Source organism: Perca fluviatilis, chromosome 3 (assembly GCF_010015445.1).
Source record: "Perca fluviatilis chromosome 3, GENO_Pfluv_1.0, whole genome shotgun sequence".
Lineage (NCBI taxonomy): Eukaryota > Metazoa > Chordata > Actinopteri > Perciformes > Percidae > Perca > Perca fluviatilis.
Window position 1 is genome coordinate 42,943,149 of NC_053114.1, and position 24,582 is coordinate 42,967,730.

The window sequence follows — 24,582 nt, forward strand, 5'->3', positions numbered from 1 at the left end:
ATAAAACATTGAAGAGCAAATAAAAACATTTGTTAAAGAGACTTTGAAACAGCTAAAATAGGTATGAAATGTAAGAATAAAAGTTACAAAAAAAGAAAAATAGGTGTACAATCTATTTCTAAACTAAACTAAAAAAAGAATAGTGTGTCCAAGCCTCCTAGACGGGTGAACTAGGACTCAGTTGCCTGCTTGTCGGTTAAAGGTGCTGTAGGTAGGATTGCAAAGATCCAGGACTTAGCCAAAAATTTTTAACAACTTCTCCTCCCCCTTTCCGCTAAAGCCCAAAATGTTCTCCTGAGGCCCTCCCCCCACAAGGGAGAATGAATGCATGTGCATGAGCAGTGATTGACACGCAGTTAGACCCCCCGGCCCTGATTGGTGCATCTGAACAGGGAGCAGTGGATTTTTTGCAAATCACACTACAGGCTGTAGGTGGAGCCAGGTTTTTGTTTAAATGACCTGCTTCGTGTAGTTCCACTCGAACATAGGGTCAGCTTTAGCAAATAAGACAGAACGTTAGTTTTATAAGGCTTACCTACTGCACCTTTTAACAGTTAATGATCAGTTATCGACGGTCAGAAAAAAATCGGTCATAAACAAAAATCAAAAGAACATAGTACAATGTTGATTAGTAATCACAGGCTTTTGAAAATCCAAAACCTTTAATTGAATATTCCATTGGCATGTCTGTTGGGGGGGAAATGGCGGCAAATTGTAAAAAGACAAACTGAAAAGGAATATGAATTAACTAAAGATTGCATTACTTCTACCTATGACCCTAACCTAAACATACAGTATATACCAGCACACATAATGTAACCAGGGCTGTTAGATTATTTCCTTTACATCGCAACAACCAGGAGCTCCCTGCGGAAGCTGCTGAGGAAGCCATTGTTTATGTTACTCCAAATATCCACAGCAACCTATTTTTAGAGATTTGACTCATGTTTTTATCCATTTATAGTTTGATTCTTTTGCCTTGGATAGAACATGCTACTGCTGAACTTACACGGGCATTAGCACCTTATTTGTATTGGAACTGGCTCGCAGTACATCTCTGAAATTTGAGCAAACAATCATTCTTATTCCCATCTGAGTCTTTTGTTTTATGAGTTTATCAGGAAGCAGGCGCCTATTTTCACATCCTGTAAATAATGTAATCTCTGTCCATTCTGCAGTTTATCCCTTCTTGCTTTTCTTACATGTGTTACTTTTTAATTTATTGATTTGATTTAATTTATTTCCATATTTGCACAAAATGTGTTCTCCATAAAATTGTAACATGACAGAGGATTAAAAAAATAGCATATTAGTTCAATAATGGACTGGGCCTTCCCAAAATCATGACAACAATAAGTCTGTTGGCTATGCTACATTACAGACTTAAAAAAAGTTGTCACATGCAACTTTAATTACACATTATGCAAATTATACAAATTCCAAACATTTTAATACGTGCCCTCATGTCAAAACTTTTTGTTTTTTATAAAACGTTTTACCTGTTCAAAAACCACAAATTTCTTTAAATCTTGAGGCTCGTATCCACTCCAAGATATTTCATCCATACATTTTAATGGTCTGGACTCATTACCAATTTGGCTAGCACTTTAGCCGCATAGTTGTTACATAGAACATGGCAGATAGTCAGACGTGCTTAGAAATGGAAAGAAATCTCTTGGTATGTTTAATATTGCCTCCATGCAGTTCCAAAACATGGACATAAATCATCCATTCTTTTCTCCACCCTATCATTATTATCATCACTCGATCTTCTGAAGTCTTATATAACTTCATCGTATTATTCCTCCTTTTACATGTTATGTGATCGATTTGTCTACCTGCAAGCATATATATAATATATATATATATATATATATATATATATATATATATATATATATATATATATATATAAAATAAATGACAATTTCTCCTCTTTCTCATTTCTTTCTTGTCATGCTCTGTTTTTTTGTGTGCTCTTCATGCTGCCTCCTTGTCAAATCCCTAGTGTGTTCTGTGTGGCTCTAAAGGCGCTAAGACTCAGAAGAAGGTAGACCGGCTACACTCGCAGAGCTAAACCTCCTGGATGATGGAAAACTCTGTTTTGTTCTGTTACTGAACCTAACCAGGCCAAGAGAAACACATTTTCTCTTTCACTATTCACATTTCCAGAACTACTGAGAAAATAAATAAATAGTAAAGTAAAAATAAAATCAAAAACATCGTCATCAATGTATTTATCTTGAGTTATAGTTTAACATGACAAGTGCCTGGTTAGGTGCAGTGCCAGTCTATACATATATATAAAACAATGCTGTTGTATCTTATGGAGCCTGAAGCCCGGCCCTGATGTGGCCTTCTCTGTCCGCCTGTGTGTTTGTGCTTTATGTGCTGGTGAGCTGTGTTGATCAGTGCTTCATGCTGGTACCGCTCCTCTTTTCCTAGAAAAACCCATGTTTGGTGTCTAACGCAAACAGGAAGTGCCAGTTGATTTGCTCAAAGACTTGTGGAGACCCTGCCCATTAGAGCCACTGGCTGTGTCACTGAAAAATGTTCCCCAGCCTGTTGGCTCTTATATAAATAAGAGCCAACAGACTGATAATATCTGCTTTTATACGCTGGTTATATTTTTCAACAAGACTAATTCAGATGCAATATTGAATCAAATGTTATTTCATTAGCCAGTAAGTATTAGTCACATAACACCTGTATTCCTTCATAGAACAGTGATGCTTTCATGGTAGATTTGCAGTATTGGAAGTACTGGCCGCTGTATTTTAGTCGTTCTGTGGGTCATGCTGCTTCGCTATCCTCTCCTAATGCAGCTAGTGCTCGACATCAATCTGTAAATTGGCTAATGTAGATGCTTGCTTATGGATCAGGATTTAGTCATAATCTCGCGAGCACGATTAAATATGCACACAAGCAAATTATATCATTTCACACACGCAGATATTACTCTTTGTGCACCAATTCAGCAATTGAGAGTTGTACAGGCAGCTGCGAGTCTGAAACAAAACCTGACCCGCGAGCGGGTGTATGCCGTCCAGCGCTTGTAAAGCAGACACTCGTGGGCGCATGGTGGCTGCTCTGTGCACGTGCTGCTTAGTTTTATACCCACAGGTGCCATACTTTGCCCTATGTTTTGTTTCAGGCTTGCAGCTGCCTGTACAACTCTCGATTGTTGAATTGGTGCATGAAGAGTAATATCGGCGTGTGTGAAATGATTTGCTTGTGAGCATGTCTTATCGCGCTCGCGAGATATGACCTAATCCTGACGCCATACTTGCTTCCCAGGCTGTTGGTATTGGGGACCCCGTCCTTTTGAAGGACTCGCACTGAAAACCTCAAACAGGGCCACGCTGAGGCCTTTTCTCAGTGAGGTCCTTCTCCAGGATGGATGACAAATAAAAGCCTAGCGCTAGACACTCATTAGTTTTTTATTGTCCCCCCATTTTCAGGCTGAGGAACGCCACGGCAATGTGGAGGAGAGACTGAAGCAGCTGGAGGCCCAACTGGAGGAGAAGAACCAGGAACTGCTCAGGGTGAGGAAGAGGGGGAATCTGCCGTCACTGCACTTGGCTTACTCCTCACAGTTTTACTGCCATTAGGACAGTCTCAACACGTGAACCTTTTTATTAAAATGCTGTTTTTGTGTATGTATAGGCACGGCAGCGAGAAAAGATGAACGAGGAGCACAACAAGCGTCTGTCAGAGACCGTTGACAAGCTCCTCTCAGAGTCCAACGAGAGACTCCAGCTTCACCTCAAAGAGAGAATGTCTGCTCTGGAGGATAAGGTGCCTAATACATAATACTACATTCCTTGCCATAATTTATATTTGTTGTTCCTTCACTATATGTGTCCCATGACTAGGTGGTAATGACATCCTATGTCATGGTTTGTGCATAGTTTCTCAGTCAGCTAATTCCTGTCTCTTTTCAGAATGCCCTGATAAGAGAACTGGAGCACACCAAGAAGTTGATAGAGGAGTCTCACCACGAAAAGGTGAGGGATTGTTTAAAGTTGGTTAGATTCTGCCTCTGTGTCTGTGGCTTCTGATAATGTGTTTTGATTATTGGAGTTGCTCTAGTGATGTTGGTTGCGGACTTTGTATCTCCACCAAATGATCACTATGTCTGTAAACGTCCTGTCCTATAGGAGCAGCTCCTGATCCAGATTGAGACCATGAGGGCAGAGAACGAGCAGGGAAGGAGCAGGAGCAACTCCTTACTACATGGGTGAGCCAGTTAACTTCAAGAGTTCACGGTTTCAACAAGGGCTGTACAATTTCATACATCAATCTATCCTATTGTTAAACCAGCTACATTAAATCCAGTGCAAATCCAATATTTATTAATATTATTAAGACCTTGTCTGTGTGTATGTTCATGTCATTTTCTGTTGTTATACATGTATGCTTTGTTTCCTTACTTGGGTGTTTATGTCATTTGTGGTAATGTTTCATGTATGTATTTATTTTTTTTTATTTTATTTTTTTTTGTGTTATTCATCTTATGTATGTCTGTATGTATGTCTATCCTCTTTTTTTTTTTATTTCTTTTTTTTATATGAGCTAACCAGGGATGCAAAAAAGAATTTCAGCCCTGCCTGACAATAAAGTTGTATCGTAATCTAAATTTTACGATAACAAAAACATATTTATTGAAAAAGATGTTTTTGCACATTACGTTACTCTTATTTTGTCTTGTGTTCTAAATGGGGAAAAAAAGTCAAACTGGAGGGAAATGTCACAGTTCAAGGTGTTTTCACTATTGATTTTTTTGTTTACTGTTTTTTAAGTTCAATAACTGCAACATCTTTCCAAAAGTCAACGAGTAATCATGTTAAATAATGATGATTTCAATATTGACCGAAATAATCGTCGTTATGATTTTTTTTTTTTTCTTCTCCATAACCTCCTAACTTCTTAGTGTCCCTCTGACTGTTATTTTATGCGTTTTTTGTTTTTTTTCCCCCCCCAGACGGTCTCAGCTAGGCAGCACTCCAGATTTCAGGTATCCAGTGTCGGCTTCCTCGATGATGGACAGTAACTCGGACCATTACGGCAGCGCTCTTGTGCTGAGACGGCCTCAAAAGGGACGGATCGCAGCGCTCCGGGACGAGCCGTCCAAGGTGAGCTCCCAGCCCATCTGATGATGGCTTGTTTATTCATTGTTTGCATACAATATTCATATTGAATTTGAGGTGAATACTAAGCTTTATATTTCCTCTCTGGATATTAAAGGAATGCATCAGACTGTTGGCAGATTGGCCATTTTATTAACTTACTTCTTAACATTAGAGAACATCTCTGTGTCCACGGGATTTAGGCTGAGACTTTAGAATAAACAATGAGCATCTGATCAAATGACAAAGTGAAAACTTGGTGTGTGTCTAGGTTTAGTACATTTGAGTATATATAGTTATAAGTTATTTAACAACTTGCAAATTAAACAATGAAGGTTTTCGTGTGATCTTTCCTTCTTTTTGAAATAATTAAATTTACTGGAAGCTTTTCTTTATTTTATTTTTTTGTTGTCTTCCTCGTGACACGTGTTATTTGTATCATGTGCCTTTTTCCTACTTTCTTCTACCTGTTTCAGTTCTTTTTGATGACTTTATTCTTCTCCATTTCTTTCTGTTTGCATCCACTCTGGACATCAGCGACATGTAAGTCAGTGTGGTGGAGATAACTGTGACAGTTACTTGTGTCTGTGGTGCATTAATGACAAATATTCAAGTATCCAGCTAACCTACTTTTTTCTCCTGTTTTCCCAACAATATCCTTTTCCTGCTTTCAATATCTGATTTACTCTTGGTATCCTTATCTCTCCCTCCATTTTTCTCTCTCCTCTTTTACACCTGTATGACTGAATCCAGGTGCAGACTTTGAACGAGCAGGAGTGGGAGCGCATGCAGCAGGCCAACGTGCTGGCGAATGTGGCCCAGGCCTTTGAGAGTGACATGGACGCCTCGGACCTGGAGGAGGATAGAGAGACGATATTCAGCTCTGTGGACCTGCTGTCGCCTGGTGGCCAGGCTGACGCACAGACCCTCGCCTTAATGCTGCAGGAGCAGCTGGACGCTATCAACAATGAAATTAGGTACCAGCAGCCACACAGCTACCAGAACAAGAACACCAAACCTTTGCTGTTTCTCAATCTCTAGAATGCAAGGAATGGACTTGTGTTCTTGGGGAGAACATTCTTGCTGGTTGTTCTTGGAAGAATGAACTTGCAAGTTCACAAGCACAGAAAACGCTGTTAACAGTTTGAGAGGATGCATTCTTGCTGGTTTTGCGCAACACCCCCAGCACAGAGGCTACCTGCAGTGCTCCAAAATAACAGCTAGAAATAAAAACCACAACAATATCACCACTTTGTATTTAAACAATCTCCGGAGCAGAAAACCTCACAATGTTACAACTATTGCAATAATATTGAAAAATAAAACTTATCTGAGAGACCTCCAGCTTACAGCTGGGTCTCAGAGTGAGACTGTCCGAGCGATGAGCTAGCGTCCTCGGCAGGCGCTAGCTGGCTGTCGCAAGCTGGCTGTTGCATCACTTTATGGAGCTTCTCAACTCTGAAAACTTTGAAGCAAATTGTCAATTCGGCAATGATTTTTGCAACACTGCCCATATTCGAAATCTAAACAGTTCTCGCCAAAACGTTCTCAGAAGTGAATTTAGTGATGAATAAGATGTGAATATTGTCCCATTGTTGGTATTTCTATGTACCAGAAACCTAACCCTCGTTGAATGCCGAAATGAATGTTGGGATACGGGTGCTGCCAAGTTCATACAAGTTACCAACCAATGCATCCTCGGTAAAATGGGCGTGTCAAGAACATTTCCGGGAATCTTAACTGTTCTTGGTGAAATGCGTACTTGTGTATTGGTACAGTACTTTGGCAACACGAGATGATGTTTGACAGGGACACCAGAACACAAGTCAATAGAAGAACACAGATTGAGAAACGCTTGTTTCACTTAACCTTAGTCTGGATCAACAGAAGCACATTTCCAGGACAAGTGCCTGTTAGGATAATTATTTATCAAAGAATGGACAAAATTCTCTCAAAGTTCATTTTTACTTGCAAGTAGAGTCTTAGTAGAGTTTTACAGCTCTTCAGCGCAAGTACAGATAGTCGATAGTCTTTAACAGTAGCTTTTTATAGGGAAAAGGGTATAATATCACACAAAGAGAAACTTTCTCATCTCTGGTCAGGCTTGATGTCTCCTCCGCATGCCCTGCCCTCAGGGGTTTTCTGTACATTCCACAAGGTCAGTGATAGTCATGATTATCACATGAGAAACAGAAATGAATGCACAGTTTCTTAGGTAAATAGTTTAACACTAAAATGAAGCAAAGACTATAGCAAGCATAACTTTTCTAACAGTGCCTGAATGTCTCTCCGCTTCTCTGTGTGTTGCTGTTCTCAAACTCTGTTCGCTTAGGGAAACGACAACAATGTTCGAGCTAACAAGCTACACGCTGAAAATGTAAAAAAAATTCGGGGAATGATTGTAAAGATATACACAAAATATGTTGACGGCATTTATTATCCAACTGGGATGTTTTGGGATAGATGGATTGCTGTGGATGAAGTACACAAGGTGATACACTGGTAAGAGCGAATGACATGATGTATCCAGCTAATTTAAATAGTTCAGGTTACTGTATTGTTTGGACAGTTCACTTGTAATATTGTATGTGGCATTTTCTTTTAAGGGGTGCAAATGTTCCACCAAAACAAGTTCCTTCCCGAGACTATTTAGCAGAGCCATCGTCGCTGCGTCCGGAGCTTGGTGCCAACAACCTAGAGTTTTTTTCTCCTATCCCAGAATGCATCTGTGGTGTAGCCAGACCTTACTCCACAGCGCTGGGGAGATAAGCCTGGCAACGCGAGACTTAAGGTGTAGACACATATAGCCGACGGCTGACCGTTGACAGAAAACCCCGTCGATATGATCAGTCGCATCCCCGAGGTCCAAAAAACTGCCTCAGAACAGACCAAAAAGACGAGAGGAGACGAGACGTAATACATCTCTATAACAGCAGGCGGCGCTAATCTAATCACATGGGTTTGTTTTCTCCGGAAATTCAAAGCCAGACTGTCATGGCGGCCGTTCAGAATACGATCTCATATTGTACTAAAATGGTTCACTGAAACATGTTTCTGAAAACCTTTTAAGCGAGAAATAGGCCGTGCAGTTGCTGAATCTGTCTTCATTTCAGCTCAACAAAGGTCAGTTTAAAAGATTTTCGTCAGATTTTGAGAGACTGTAGTTACCTCATTCCACTCGCCATTTCCGGGTGAGTCCCGACTGCCCTGCCGCCGACCGAACATGTCAGGTCGGCCAAAATGAACGCCGACAGCCCCTCAGACGGACGACGGCACGGGACACACCGAACAGATTTGAGTCACTGACCTCGCCAGACTGTCCCACGGCCGATAATCGGCCCTAATGTAACCTTATCTTTTTCCATCAAAATGTCTAGTGTGTTATTTTGCTTCACCTACTCCTTCCTTTATCGTTGCAGAATGATCCAGGAGGAGAAGGAGAGCACAGCCATCCGGGCAGAGGAGATTGAGTGCAGGGTGGGCAGCGGCGACAGCCTGGGAGGACGTTTCCGCTCCATGAGCTCCATCCCCCCGTCACTTTGTGCGGGCTCCTCGTTGGGCGACTCTCCCCCAGGCTCTGGCCACTCCACCCCCAGACGCATTCCCCGCAGCCCCAACAGAGAAATGGACCGCATGGGTGTCATGACCTTGGTAAAACTTTCTTTACTTTCCAATGTTGCCAAACCGGGATCATACAACTGCACCGAATACCACATTTAACTTCCATTCTGAAATGCCTCATTCAGTTAACACTAGTATAGACCGAATCACCAGGGCATGTTCTTCAATTTAAGCTTTGAAACTGCCTTCCCACGTTGATTTTGTGTATTTATGCTGTCTCCTCTCATTCCTCTCAAGTGTGGTTAGTGTACTAATATTTTGTGTATATTATGTATAGGAGTATGTAACCATGTGCATATGTAACTGCCCCTTGCTCGTAGCACTATTGCTATGACCCCTACATCATCCAGAGCTCCCTCTCCCAGCAGACAGTAACTTACCTGCCCTATGGTGCAACTGGCTTCAGTTCCCCCCCTCCAGCCTATAACTGTGCCCCATACTTTCAGGTACCTGCAGATCTTTCCACAGCTCCCTTCCTTCCCTCCCCGGGTGGGTGCAGTCTGCCTCTTCCTTTTGATATCTCCAAATACTAATAATAGATATTTTTCCCCCCATTGTGTCATCACTTTGCTCCGAGAATAATTGCGGTTACGCATTTGTCGTGCAGAAGGACCTTGTTTGTGAAACAAACTAATTCTTCTTATTCATAACATAATATAACCAGATTTAGTTACATTTTACTAAATCAAGTTATATGATGTTATGAATGACAAGAATTAGATTGTTTGTGGTCTGTAGGGGGTCTTTCAATGGCTACAGATGACAGATTCTCCAGTTACATACTGGCATTTTTTCACTCATACGCCTAGCTAGTGAGTGTTTAAAAGAGCTGTAGGTTCAACTGTGATAGTCTACATAGTGGAAATAGTTAAGTGCTTCACAGGTTATTTAGCAGGTAGACAAAAATGCATCATTTGATTAATTTAAGCTCTGTGGAAGTGGAGTAATACCCAAAGAGTGGATGCTCAGACCAATCTTGGTCTTGTATGAATATTCTAGTGAATATTTGAACAAGGTGTTTTAAGGGGACACCCATTTCAACAGTCACCAGAATTCCCATTTTATGGTGAAATCCAGAAGAACAAAAACGTTGTTTAGGTTTAGAAACTGGAGAGCACACACCTCTTCTGCACCTGTGAGCTCTTCCTGCTCACCTGTGTTACATCTAGGGTTGCAAAGGGGCGGGCATTTTCTGGTAAATTTCCGGACACTTTCCATGGAAAGTTTAGCTGGGGAATTTTGGAAAAATTCCAATTACTATGGTTAGTGAGCTATACAATTAACACACATAGGTTAATAATAGCAAAAAAAAGAAAAAAAACTCCCGTATTTTAAAAACTAAATGTTGGCAAGTATGTAGTAGCCTATGCTGATTACTGCGTGCGTGCATGTTTTAACCAGGATTATGCTGCAAGATGTTTTTCTTTTTCAACTACATTTAAGTTCACTGTACACTAACAGTATTATAACAAGCAATATTAAAAATATCCAGTTTCCTGGAATTTTGTAACCCTAGTTACATGTGGAGCTCCAGCCTGTGCACAGGACGGCCTTTCTTTTGACCACAGTTCAGTGTAACAGGCTTATTCTATATTAGGTAATGCTGTCTCTTGGGGCCTGCGTTACAGTCATCTCGCTGTGCTGTACACTACACAGCATTAACAATTAAGAAAAACAAGTTAACATTTGCTCCAACTTGTAGAGCTGTGTCATAGGGCTGTTCAATTATGGAAATAATCATATTTTAATAATGATTATTTAACACGATTACTCATTCATTTTTGGAAAGATGTTGCATTAATTGAACTTAAAAACAAAACAAAAGTTGAAGAGTGAAAACACCTTGAACTGTGAAATTTCCCTTAATACTTTTCCCATTTGAACTTTTTTTAATTAATTTAATTTTAATTACAAAACTGTATGTGCAAAATAATAATTTTTCTTGATTATATTGTTTTTGTGATTGTCAGGAGCCGAAATTGCGATAAAAATTTAGTTAATTGCACAGCCCTACCATGTCACATTAGGAACATAGATAACACCTACAGTATAATGCCATTGGTTTCCCTGTTAACACTGGAGCTGGTGTTACTCATCCGTTTGTTGAAGTTATGGATACAAAATCTAAGTCATCTAATTCAAGTGTTGTAGTGAAGAGCTGGGACACTGTTCTGCTGAGTGAGGAATTTAAGGAATTTCAATAGTTCAAGAAGTTTATCGAATGAGGGCTGTAAAGCATTACAGTCATGAAAGGAGTGCTGCTTTAACTTTGGCAGATAATGCCTAAGAAATGACTGTCAGCCATGTCAGCCTTAACACAGTTCTGTTTTTAATCTTGGTAAACTATCACTCATTTGTCGTTAAAGCATGAGTGAAACTAGTCAAAAAGTCCTAATTCCTAAATAAGAAAACACTAGAAGAAAAGGAACATTTGGGGTGATAAAATAAACTCTCCTCACCCCCTCAATTTCCTCTTCCTGTTTTCCTTTTATAGCTCACTGATCTTTTCCTTGCCCTGGCCTCAGTGTGACAGTTGAGAAAAGGAAATGAGTGATTAGGTATTTTCCTCCTGGGGGGCACCAGAAACACCCATAGAAATGTGGCACGCTGATGGTTTATTTGCTCTGCTAATGCCAGGCCTGTGAGGAATGCAGCGGGGAAAGAAACCCTCCCCCTTTTACTTGCACAGTGGAAAATATGACTAGAACAGCTCTGGTTCATAAATTCAGGTATGTTATAGAACATAAAGCAAAACCAGTCAGATAACGTTAAAGCTAACTGGTTTAGAGCTGAGAGAGGGATTTCAGCACTCTGGTGTTAATCAGATGCACTTGCAGAAGTGCTGCTTGGCTACCTACTTGGTCAATTATTCAAATAGATTTCATCAAGGCTTTGATTCCTCTCCTCCCTCTGATTTCCTCGAGCTAGTCTGCACCCATCCTCCCACCCTGACCCAACCTTCAGCGTGGTTGTTTTGCAGTGTCTCCTGCTCGGGTGCGGTGATGCTCCTGCAGACTTTGTTTTCCCAAAAACTGCACGTATTCACTGCACAACTAAACTGACCATTGATCCGGGTGTGTGTGTGTGTGTGTGTGTGTGTGTGTGTGTGTGTGTGTGTGTGTGTGTGTGTGTGTGTGTGTGTGTGTGTGTGTGTGTGTGTGTGTGTGTGTGTGTGTGTGTGTGTGTGTGTGTGTGTGTGTGTGTGTGTGTGTGTGTGTGTGTCTGTATACATGGGTGTTGTTAAATCTTATTCTGATTTCCTGCTCTTGTGTGTTTGTGCATGGCTTGTTTTCCGCCGCCGGTCTGTTGTGCGTCTCACTAACGGCTTTTCTCCTCTCTCCTTTTTTTGCCATGCTTCAGCCTAGTGACCTGCGCAAGCACCGCAGGAAGGTAAACTAGAGACCTGCTTTACTGGGCTCTGTCGGCTATCTGTCTATTATCCTTACCCCCCCTCCTCTGCCAACCAAAGCCCCCAAGTTTAATCAACAATGTTCAAAATCCCATTCCTGAACATATAAAGATGTTACAATCAAATCATTAGGGACTCCTGTTATGATCACCTTTTGTTGTGACCTTTTTCACCATTTTCTGACATTTTATAGACCGAACAACTAATCGGTTAACCGACAGATTAATCAACAATGAAAATAATTGTTAGTTGCAGTCCTAAATATATTCCTGCTAAAGTGTATTATTTACAGTGAGCTATCTCATATTGATATAAAGCATGTATGGACTGGTCACAGACCACTAGGAGTGTAGTTCCTTGGCGCATAAAAAATGTATAGTGTAACTTTAATAAAGCAGCTTTCCACTCAGCTGTATGTGTTAAATAAAGGATGTTGTCATCATGTCTTTGCCTCACTTCTGTACGGAGTGAAATTGGAAAGATCTCACTCTTTAACACGCGCCTCTCTCACTGTTGTGCAGTCTGCTCAGGATGACAAGGCCACTATCCGATGTGAGACGTCACCGCCCACCACTCCGCGCTCCATGCGCCGGAACAGGGAGGCAGGGCATGCTGCCAGCCATGAGGACATCAGAGACATTCGAGGGTAAGTCCTGTGCCTGTCGCCTGAAGGAACTGGAATTTTTTCTTACCTCTTCAGTCTGTCTCCCTGTTCACGATTTGTCTATTGATTTTCTCTATCTTATCACGGAATTCAATACCTTTGAACAACTGACCGAATTGCCTCCTTAGTATTGTAAAATGTTTTGTTATTCAATACCAAATTTCAATACCTAAGGAGCAAATCTCATCAGCGCCAGTGAGCCAGTAAGCATGCCGCATGCTTCTACCAAGATCTAATAATGCGTGGGATTGGCTGTCTAACGTTACACGTCTCAGCGGCGTGCAGGAAAAACTCTACTCAGGCCTCACGTAGTGGGAGCTGAAAAATACGTACAAAGATTTGTGCCGTAATGTTGTAATTTCTTTTTGTTAAAATGGATTTTATAAAATTGGTATTGAAAAAAAGTATCGTTCGGGAACCGGTATTGAAGTCGCGGTATTGGTATCTGTACTGGAATCGGACATTTTTGGACGATACCCAGCCCTACTAATCACTTAACCTTTGCTCTCATAGTCTGGCTGGCCTGCAGGACGGCCAGGGTAGTAACCCTAGCAGTAGTAACAGCAGCCAGGACTCCCTCAACAAAGCAGCCAAGAAGAAGAGCATCAAGTCTTCAATTGGACGCCTCTTTGGGAAGAAGGAGAAGGGCCGACCCAGCATTCCCGGCAAGGACTCCCCCAGCCAAGGTCAGGCACTAGGAACAGGGTTGTTATTCCAGCACAGCGCATGCATTACATTATGTTAATGTAATGCAATTCCACACTACCAGTATTGCCGTGTTCCTGCTCCTGTCAGATCTCTGAACAAGATGTGTGTTTATGTTCCTAGCTGGCACTCCTGAGGCAGAGAGCTCTGCTAAGGATGGCTTAGGAATGGGCACCCTGGGAGGCCCTGCAGAGAAGAACAGGAAGCTGCAGAAAAAGTAAGTGTCTTCTTAACCGTCCCCCGACACCCTCTGCTGTCTCCACAATTTATGTCGACTGAGAATGAAAATGTTTTAAGATGATTACCACCCTACTATACAGGATGTAGTGTTTCCCCCAAGGTTGACTGCTTTAGCCTGACGGATGGGTGGGTGGGTAGTGCTTATACCACCACACTAAATTCCATTCTGAACATAACACGTTAAAGTTTCTTTAAATATGTATCTGTTACTTTTCGAAATCCACATAAACCACACTTCACAAAGACATAAATGTCACTTTTAAAGATTTTTTTCCCTGTTACTCCCGTTGCTCTCTTACAAGCAATGGAGCATTTAAAAGGCTGCTTTTTAAGGCAAGGCAAGGCAACTTTATTTCTATAGCACAATTCAGCAGCAATGCGATTCAAAGTGCTTTACACAAGACATAAAAACAGTTAAAAATATCATACAAATTGGTAACAGATGAAGAAACAGTTATATAATAAAATAAATGAATAAAAAAATAAAATTTAAATACAAAAATGAATTAAGAAAAGGCAGTGTTAAAAAGAAAGGTCTTCAGCCTTGATTTAAAAGAGCTGAGATTAGGAGCCGACCTACAGTTTTGCGGTAGTTTGTTCCAGATGTAGGGACCATAGAAGCTGAACGCAGCTTCCCCCTTTTTTGTTCCGACTCTGGGTATGGCGAGCAGGCCCGTCCCTGATGATCTCAAGGATCTCAACGGCTCATAGTGTAGTAGCAGATTTGATAGGTAAATTGGTCCTAAACCGTTTAGTGACTTATAAAAAACGTGGGACTTTAAAACGGAGTCCCACGCAGTTCTCACTTCACATAAAATGCCACATTACATCACTTCCAGCCAACTTCACGAAGAACGAGGGCAAATTGTTATCACCGATCAGTTTAAACCAAATAGTCTCTGATCTAGCTCAGCTACAAAACACAGAATCCGTCTGCGCTGTGGAGATAAATATGGCAAGGTGGGACTTCGGTAGGCCAACGTTATCTTCTCTTCACCTGTTCAAATGACAATTTCTCAGTCGACTTACTTGGATGAATAAAGGTTCAATAAAAAAATTAAAAACTCTCTATACACGTGTATATTTGGTGTTATTTTTGGCATTAAAAAAAAAAAATCTGTACAATTACAGTATAGGGGAAATACTTTGATGCCAATATTGGTGTACGTTGTATAATAACATCCATGAGTGTTATGTTGTCGGCCTTGTGCTCCTGCTGCAGTCCAGGTCGGGCTCACATGCTCATCACTCCCCGCCACCTGGCTCACGCTTACTCCTATCAGCTCATCTTCTTTCCATTCCACACCCGGTCATTTCCATCGCAGTTATCTCCCATAACTATTTTGTGTTTTTTTTCCCCCCTTCATTCTTAATTTTGTGCACACATATTGCAAACACCATAAATGTTGTTTTGCCTGCAGTATCAGTTCATTCTTTCTATTTATCGTTTTGTCAACCTCCCTGTTCTTTTTTTTATCATCCCCTTCTCATTCCATGTGTAGTCCAGTGACAGGGTAAGTTGGTTCATATTGCTTTTGCTTTGCCTTATCTTCTTTCCACTCTTGGCTTCAAGTTGACCCCACCAATAACTCTGAGGACCCCAAACAACTGTCCCCTCGAATGTCTGATGGCTTTTCCATGCTGCTCTTTACCCTGCTTTCCACAGAGGAGCTTAACTAACAGGAATGTGTGTGTGCTGATTTTTAGTGAGTGACACATTTTCCTCTCGCAGTTTTCCTGTTGGAGCATGAAGTTATGCACTACATGTAAAGGAAAGATCATGGAAATAATTGAACCAAATAGTTGCCTTTTTGTGAGTTTCGTTGTACATAAGTTTGAAAAAAAAGAAATACTCGTATGATACACTTTAGGACAATCGCTGTGTTGCTGTGAATGTCCTCTGAATTTAAGTTGTTAGTTAACATGCTTTTGGACATATAAAATCTTTTTTATAATCTGCCCAACAGAGGATGGGCTTGTCCTTATCAGTGATATGGGGCACACAGCCCCATCTAGTGGCCAAGTACAACCACTTTCTCTATTTTATAGCATCAGTTAAGACTTGTTTTTACTTACTTCTAGAAAACCTAAATTAGAAGCTGCCTTTCAACATCCCTAAAACCCTTTCAGGGATTCTCTGCTAAATGGCATTGTTCCTTCATTACAAACTGAGAATGTGCATGAAACAGATGTACAGAATATAGAGAGTTTTCCTGCCCTAAATATTTCCCTTTATGCATGTTAAGTCCCCTACAGTCGTAGAGGAATGCATCCATACTAAAGTCATTTTCTTAGTGGACTCTCAAAGCACTGGTTCTGGGAGAAAACTATTTTGACTTCTGACTAATGAAGTTCCTCAATCCTGAATCCAGTCATCTTCCAGAGGCTTAACAAAAGACCCATCTGGTTAAACCTGAATAGTCAAAGCTTGAAAAGGACTGGGGAGGCTTTGACAAACAGTGTTTTGTTAATACTTTCATATAATGCCATTCTGTCAAAGGTTTTCCAGATGAGTATGTCTCTGTTTGAGTCTTCCTGGGTTTCAACTTTTTTGTTTTCTCTCAAACTCCTGCTCTCTGTTTTGAGTATGCATGTCTCTGGGTTTGTGTGCATATCTGTTCTAAAGGTGACTTTGATAAGGTGCATACTGGGAGTTTATGATGGATTTGGGTGTGTGGCTATGTTTGTGGGTTTTTGGGCAAGTGAACACTTTTGGATGTTTGCTTAAATATACATTTTGTGTCTCAGGCATGAATTACTGGAGGAGGCTCGCATGCAGGGCCTGCCATTCGCCCAGTGGGACGGACCAACTGTTGTGGTTTGGCTGGAGGTACGACACAGACACAATTGATCTGAAACCCATTCAAACCAGTAACACGACCATCAGCATGTTAACCAATGGCACGGTTTCTCATTTTCCCCCTTCTTCTTCTTCAGCTGTGGGTGGGCATGCCAGCCTGGTACGTGGCTGCATGCCGTGCCAACGTGAAGAGCGGAGCCATTATGTCTGCGCTATCGGACACCGAGATCCAAAGGGAGATTGGTATCAGCAACCCGTTACATCGTTTGAAACTTCGTCTGGCCATCCAGGAAATCATGTCTCTAACCAGCCCTTCTGCCCCGCCAACATCAAGAACGGTACTTTTTGCTTTCTTTGTTCTGTTGGGTCGATGTCTTCTGTAGTTAACGCACACACGTTTTTCACCTTAATACTAATAATATTGAGACACTTTGCCTATCCAAAGTCTTGATTTTTTGCCTTTAAGCTCTCTGTCTACATATTCTTGAGCATGCCACTTATTTTTTACAATAACATTTTAATTACTTATTTTCTTATCATGTACTAATGATGGGAACTTGATTATTTTGCTAACAATGATAACAATAAATGAAAAAAGCTTTCTTGATCTCTCCATTCCGCTCTCTCTTTCTGTCCTCCATCACTCTTCTCTCTTTACAAACTTCTCTCACTTTTAATTGGGGGGTGGCGAATGATCAGACCACAGGAAACGTTTGGGTCACTCATGAAGAAATGGAAAGTTTGGCAGCCACACCTCCCACGGTTAGTCTTCCCTGATTGGCTGGGCACTGGTGGCTTCTTGCTTCTGTGATGGTTAAGGTCCAGACTCGTTCCACGTTGCCTTCAGGACAGACCAGACTTTACTATTGTAAACTGCATATATAAAAATTTGACACTTTATTAATGTGGCTTAATGCAGTCTCACTAGGCAACTTGAAACAAGGCCTTATTCTTTGTGGTTTATTTTTCTTTCCTCTGTGTTGGTATTAGTAGTTTTCTTGTCTCTTCCTTTAGACCTTACCTACTGTATGTGTGTCTCTGCTTTAACATTAGTTGGTGTTTTGAGTGTATTTGTGTTACTGCTGTATAATTGCTTAGAAAGACACCTACTGCTAAGTTTACGCAATGAATAAATAATACTTGAGCCAGCCAGAATAGGGATGCACCGATCCGACTTTTTCAGTCCCGATACCGATGCCAGGGCTTTGTGTATCTGTCGATACCCGATACCGATCCGATACCGTTGAATTAATAATAAACTGTATACCTTCCTCCTTCCATGTGGAAGAGACTAAAAGCACCAGACTTTCCTAACTAAACATTACCTAAGACAAAATAACATAGATGTAATGTATAGAATTCTTATTTATTTATTTAAAAAACAATTGTGCATTCAAATAGACTGTAATCAAACTTCTTAAAATACATTTAAATAAATAAAATGTAGCAGTAGAAACAAAATAGTGTATTGGTCAAACATACAATAGTAATCAAACAGTTCCCAAAACTTTTTTTTGGATGCGCTTGATTAAATTGTTAGTATTGTACTTTGCAGTACTAGGCCTACCACCACCCCTCGAAACATTTACTTTGCAGACATTGCGAACAGCCGACGAACTAGATAGCGTGGCAAGCGTGAAATATCTCCACACAGCCGACTCTTTGGCTCGCTCCATGTTGCTTAACGGTTAACTCAACTCTTCTAGCATGCACCAAAAAAAAACCACACTGGATCGGCCCTTGTATCTGTTAATTTTTCCAATCCCCGATCCAGCGATTTTGTCAATATCGGGGCTGATCTCCGATTTTAATATCGGATCGGTGCACCCCTAAGCCAGAACAAGGTATCTAAAATGGCAGAAGAACAAGCGAGAATAAGCATGAAAGACTTCCTCCCACTGTCTCCCTTAACCGTTTATTTCTTACGATAGCCTTTTCTGGACCAGTGTAATTTATTAGGGCTGGGCGATATGAAGGTATATTAGGGATGCACCGAATCCACTGCCGAATACCGAATCTACTGGTTAAGATTCTTCCGAAACCGAATACCGAATCCTACTCCCATCCTCAGTCCATTAACACAGTAAACCCATTAATGAAGTAAACAACGCAAAGCTGGTAATGGTCGTCTTGTTAACATAAGTTTTTAGCAGTGACTGTCCTTCCTTTGCCGTACCTGAAGTTGCTGCATTTTGGCTGCGGTCTCTAGATTCCTTCGTGCACAACTCGTATTCTTTCGGGTGTTTCATACCAAATGTTGTAACAGCGGCCATGTTGTGTATAGTTTAGGGTCCTCGCCACCACCAGACCAATCAGCATTGAGCAGATTGAACATGTAGCTGGACTTGAATGGCCTTCTTTTGACTGAAAGTACTGCCAAACAACACGTTTTCTCCTCACGAGTTCCATTTTCACTTTCTGACAGCCTACGCTCCCACCTCCGTAAACACCTTCCCGTAATCAACGGCGCCGACATTACGTCGACCAGCGTAGCGCGTGCAGTGCAAGCGTAGGGTTCGGTTCAGTGGAAAAAAATTCTAAGGTTCGGCAGAAACCTAACCCTGTTTAAAAAGCCCAATATTCGTCCGAATCCGAATCCTGGATTCAGTGCATCACTGAGGTACATACAGCGAGACAATATAAATCTGTCCGCTTTTTGCCTTACCGTTTCCTGAGGTAGCTTCTCGCTCCAATATTTCTTGTCGTATTAAAACCATTGTGGGCTGCTTTACTGCAATATCTTGATCTGCCTAAAACAAAAACCCTTCTGTTTATTTATTAAAAACTATACAGTTTCTCAATTGATTTTCAGAATTATATTTATTTATTTATTGATTTAAAAAATAAAAAAAATAAAAACTATATAATAGTAATAATCCGTAATAGAGGAGTTTATCCATATCGCCCACTCCTACAATTTGTTATAGTTTTGTTGCCTTTTTTTATTTCCTATTTGATGTCTTAATATTTATTTGTCTGGCTTGTTATTTCACTTTGACTTATATTTTCCACATTAAGCTGCTCTAACCAGCACTGCTGCCTCACTAACCCCTCGCCTTTCTGTTCTTCTCACCATGCTCACTCTAACCCTGCTAACACCAGGAGGATGACGAGGGTAGCTGGGCCCAGGTTTGCACACATTCCCCAAAAACCCACCTATATTCCTCCTATAAACCTTCTGAACTCTACTATTCTTAACACCATCTTTTAGTCAGTGTTGGTTCTCATAAAAGAGAGGTCACAGTTTTTCCTCTGTATTTATTTCCAGATCATTTTTCACAGAGGGGGCAGTTACAGCAAGCATGTTTGGAGAGTGGTCCATTAAAAAATGTTCAGTTTTGCCCCTTAAGTGTGGTTCACCGCAGAACCATTTGAACTTGTATTCACACTGAATACTACTGTGGTTGTGTTTGTTAAGCTTGATTTAGGGTTCTGCGTTAAATCTACGCCGTAGGTACGTACATAGGTACCCTCCGCTTTTACCCCTCTTGTTGTTCAATTTACAGCCCAGTTGGGCTTAGGGATTGGTCTCGATCCTCATCCTTAGTTGGGGTCCTTTCTTTTCAGCCAAAGGCAGTTGCTGCTTCGCTCGGCAGCCTCCGACAGTGACCTGGCGGCTTGTCTTATGGCCTGTCCTTGGACTCCCATCCCTTTCAGCAGCCTAAAGTAATCTTCATTGTACCAAAAAAATACTAATTTTTAAGAATTGGCCCAATCTACCCCTGGCAATACTGTGCACTTTAGATTGGGGACTGGATTCTACCCTCAGAAGATCCTCTCGTTACTACTACAAAGGTGGCCAGAGACTAAATTAAAGTATTTATAAAAAAAACAAAAACACAAACCATTTGTTATTTTTAAATCATAATTGAGATTTCTTTTCAATAAAATGTATTTAGGTGCATGGTTTTGCTTCTTGTTGCTTGACTTTTTTTTGAAGCAGCTCAGTAGTTCCATCTAGTGGTTCTGACTGATTCAGGTACCTTCAGTCAAGGTCTTTAAGCACCCTTAAATAATGTATATGTATTATAATACGTTTATTTAATATAGCATTTTTTACAGAACAAAGTCGCAAAGTGCTTCAAAAGAGTAAAACTGTTTAAAGAAAAGATAAAAAGAAACCGTGAAGCAATAAAACTTAACAAAGCATCCACAGAGATGGTGTGGGAGCCGCCACTTCAAAGGCACGGCCACCTTTTTGTTTTTTAGTCAAGCGTAAGGGACCACCAGTAAGACCAGTAAGTGACCTTCTGGTAGTACAAGGATGGAGCAGGTCAGAGACACACACAAGTGCCTGACCATGCAAGGCTCTATACGTCTGAACAAATGAATCCTGAACTTAATGGGAAGCCAATGTAAAGAAGATAAGATGGGTGTATAATTTGTATTTTTAAAAATTATCAATGTAGAAAAAATATGAGTCTCTTTTCCATCTTTTCAACTCACTCTCACAAATCCTTGTTAAGCCATCTCTTTTTTTGACCGTAGACATTGGCGTACGGAGACATGAACCACGAGTGGATTGGTAACGAGTGGCTGCCCAGCCTGGGTTTGCCGCAGTACCGCTCCTACTTCATGGAGTCCCTGGTGGACGCCCGCATGCTCGACCACCTCACCAAGAAAGACCTTAGGGGACAGCTCAAAATGGTGGATAGCTTCCACAGGTAAATCCCAACAACTAAAGGATAACACAAGTGTTATTTCATCTTTTTATTCTTAACGAATGCCCTGAAGAGACCAACATTAACACTACATTTATCCCACATAACTAGTATTGTCTTTGTATCCAAAGCTTTGTTTGTCTCATTCCCTTGTGCCATATAGACCTTGATTGTTGTCCAAAAACTGTTAAACTTAAAGCGGGGCCATAATGTTACATTGGGAAGTACTAATGTAAAGTACTAATGCGAAAGAAAGAATGTACATCAATGTAACAAGTAGATTTTTGCCAAGGTAACAACTGATGGGGATCCAAATAAACAACTGTGTTTGTGTCCCTGCAATAGGAACAGTTTTCAGTGTGGAGTGATGTGTCTGAGGAGGCTCAACTATGACAGGAAGGAGCTGGAGAGGAGAAGGGAAGACTGTCAGCTGGAACTTCAAGGTAACACACACCCGGCTGATTTGTGAGCACAATTTATATTCTAGAGTTTCAGTGACACATGTGCCCGGTACCTAGACTGGGTAAACCCAGTAGAAAATACAAAGCAGACTCCCCAGACTAATATTCAATCTTAAAAGATTGCGCTTGGTCTGGTGATAGCCAGACTACCCGGTACCCACTTCTTTATCTGTTTAAATGACACTATAAGACTCAATGTTATACGTCTTCTGTGAATTACCATGTGAATGGTCTTAATCGACTAAGATAGTCATTTTTTTTAAATGCCTTTTCATGCTGAATAGGGCTGGGACGATTCGTCGACGTCATCGACTACATAAATGCGTCGACACAAATAATTTGCGTTGACGCGTCCCTAAATAAAATAAATAAATAAAAGTTGCGTGCAAATTAATTAATTTAATGCGGAACTAGTGTAATGCGGAACTACTGTTAGATACGCGGGTTCTAGGGACACCTAAACTGTAGCCCCGCCTTAGCTCTGAAGCTAGCCGAGCTCCTCCGCCTACATGTTTTTTGTCAGGTCGGCGGTCCAGTGAGTGAGTTAGAGATAGCAGCACGAAAGGGCGAGTATGGCGAGTGGTGGCGACCCACAAGAGTTCCCCGCCGGCCTCGTTAAGATCGCAAGTTTGGGAAAACTTTGAGACTGTTTGGCTGCAGCCTGGAGCCTCCCGTGTCATGTCCTCTTGTCTCATGCCGTCCCCGCCTCGAAAACGTCGGTCTTCGGGTCAGTTCCAGTAGTAGGCTACAGGCGAGAGAGAGGTGGATAAGACGAGGACTGTGTGTCGGCGTTGTTCAGCAGTTGTTGGGTATGTGAGTGGAAATGCATCCAACATGCGAACGCATATCAGACGCCATCACCCAGATGTGCCAATCACTGGAACGAGACAAAAACAACTGTCCAACTTCTCCTCTCTACAGTGCTTAACCAGCCTTTAGATACAAATAATTCAATTTAAATTAAAGGGAGAAGAGCTTGGATGTTAAACAAGAGCTTATTCATTATTTTACCTACTGTTAAAAAAAAAGCAAATACAGGCTACTCTTTTTGCACTTTCTCTGTTTACTTTAAGTTTTTATTTTTGTATTCCTCCTGAAAGTGACTTTATTTTGTGGTTGGATTGATAGCTACATCTGCCTTCAGGTTGCACTACAAATTCATTTTACTTGAACAGTGCAGTGTTAAACTATTTTAATAAATAGAGATTTGAACCTTATTGAAATGTTGTTTTGTGTAAGTTGTTAATAATTGAGCAATGGGAAAATTATCGCTAATTGAAAAATTAATCGTTAGACTAATTGAAAAAATAATCGCTAGATTAATTGTTTAAAAAATAATCGTTTGGGACAGCCCTAATGCTGAATGACTTATGAGCACATCTCTGGTAAACACAAGATTTAAAGTGCTGCTTTTGCATGATTCTTTGTGGAGAAACTCCGTTTCACAGATCTCTGGAGTAAATTAACTAATCAATCAGTCAACAAAATCATATGACTAATAGACTTAAGAATTTCTTTAGTCGAGGACAGCCCTAATGTCTTCTCTGAATTATTCTTAAGCTGGATTTCTATCACTGTCCCCTCAGATGTGCTGGTGTGGAGTAATGAGCGTGTGATCAGTTGGATTCAGGCCATCGGGCTGAAAGAGTACAGTAGCAACCTTTACGAGAGCGGCGTCCATGGAGCGCTGCTCGCCCTGGACGAAACCTTCGATCACAACACCCTGGCACTCCTGCTGCAGATCCCCACGCAGAACACACAGGTACACACAGCTGGTCAGCTGTTTCACCAACCAGAAAGCTCGTATCCATATACAGTACATGACAAAATGTAAGTTGGTCTCCACCATTTATTTAGAGTTAAATGGGTGAATTTTCCTCCTCTTGTCTCTCTCTTCTAGGCCAGAGCAGCTCTCGAGCGTGAATACAACAGCCTGCTGGCCATTGGCACAGAAAGGAGAATGGAAGAGGTGATAAACATAAGCTGTTTTTACTCATATGAACTCTGAGAATCCGGAGATTCCCTTTCACACATGTAGCACACATATGGACTAAACTTATAAATAACACGGTTGTTAAGATGGGAAGTGGTGTTTCTGTTGTTAAAAGATGTGCACCATATTTGTCACAAAGCTCAAAGTAGCAGCTAAAGCTTTAATATTGTCTAATCTCGATTATTGTTCAGTGGTATGGTCTAATGCAACTCAAGAAAAAATAACTAAATTGCAAATGGTGCAAAATAGAGCCGCGCGTATCGCGCTTAGGTGTGGATATCGGACAAATGTTGTTACAATGCACAAATGTTTAGGTTGGTTATTTGTAAGAAATAGATTATTTTATTCATTGTGTTTTTTTTTTTTAGGAATATTCTTGTTACAAAGAAACCATCTATTTTGTATAATAAATTACCTTTTAGTTTAGATATACACATTGTAATTTCCCCACTGGGGATCAATGAACAGTATAAATTATTATTATTAAATTACACGACTATGTGACTAGACATGCCACAGGAGGTAACTTTACTTTACCAAAAGCAAAGACAAGTACGTATATGTACAAGTTTGGTCATGTATAGAGCAATGCAAGAATGGAATGTGTTACCTGAATCTAATAACACAAGAAAGCAGTAAAAGGAGATTTAAAAGTTTAGTTAAAACCTATACATTTTTTAAAGAAGTTGAGTAGACAAAGAAACATTGGTTGAGGTTTAACAATATATGTATGTTTGTTCAATTGTGAGATGTGTCCAGAGAGGATGAAAGACATGTTATAGTATGTGGATGTACCTGTCTAAAAAAATGTGTTCAACCTAAAAGTAAGGAATGCTCGATAACTGCACTGGTGGAGCTGTCTATATGTCCGTCCTTGTCTTATCTGTGTGTATTTTGTT

The 24,582-nt window shown here is 40.8% G+C and overlaps 1 protein-coding gene across 22 annotated transcripts in view; it reads left to right on the forward strand.

Moving 5' to 3' along the window:
* ppfia1 (PTPRF interacting protein alpha 1) overlaps positions 1–24,582 on the forward strand; it is a 55,394-nt gene that overhangs the window by 27,083 nt on the left and 3,729 nt on the right. For 4 of the 22 annotated variants that reach the window (XM_039795803.1, XM_039795802.1, XM_039795804.1 and 1 more), the window contains exons 10-31: positions 2,009–2,050; positions 3,462–3,545; positions 3,667–3,798; positions 3,945–4,007; positions 4,161–4,240; positions 4,985–5,135; positions 5,667–5,672; positions 5,883–6,106; positions 8,549–8,780; positions 12,111–12,140; positions 12,681–12,805; positions 13,337–13,509; positions 13,652–13,745; positions 15,271–15,282; positions 16,517–16,598; positions 16,706–16,906; positions 17,268–17,330; positions 19,671–19,697; positions 21,057–21,232; positions 21,575–21,672; positions 23,277–23,452; positions 23,591–23,659. In XM_039795803.1, coding sequence (XP_039651737.1) covers positions 2,009–2,050; positions 3,462–3,545; positions 3,667–3,798; positions 3,945–4,007; positions 4,161–4,240; positions 4,985–5,135; positions 5,667–5,672; positions 5,883–6,106; positions 8,549–8,780; positions 12,111–12,140; positions 12,681–12,805; positions 13,337–13,509; positions 13,652–13,745; positions 15,271–15,282; positions 16,517–16,598; positions 16,706–16,906; positions 17,268–17,330; positions 19,671–19,697; positions 21,057–21,232; positions 21,575–21,672; positions 23,277–23,452; positions 23,591–23,659 — 2,340 coding nt within the window. The remainder of the gene's footprint in view (positions 1–2,008; positions 2,051–3,461; positions 3,546–3,666; positions 3,799–3,944; positions 4,008–4,160; positions 4,241–4,984; positions 5,136–5,666; positions 5,673–5,882; positions 6,107–8,548; positions 8,781–12,110; positions 12,141–12,680; positions 12,806–13,336; positions 13,510–13,651; positions 13,746–15,270; positions 15,283–16,516; positions 16,599–16,705; positions 16,907–17,267; positions 17,331–19,670; positions 19,698–21,056; positions 21,233–21,574; positions 21,673–23,276; positions 23,453–23,590; positions 23,660–24,582) is intronic. The other 18 variants (XM_039795807.1, XM_039795806.1, XM_039795819.1 and 15 more) reach the window with 16 other exon arrangements.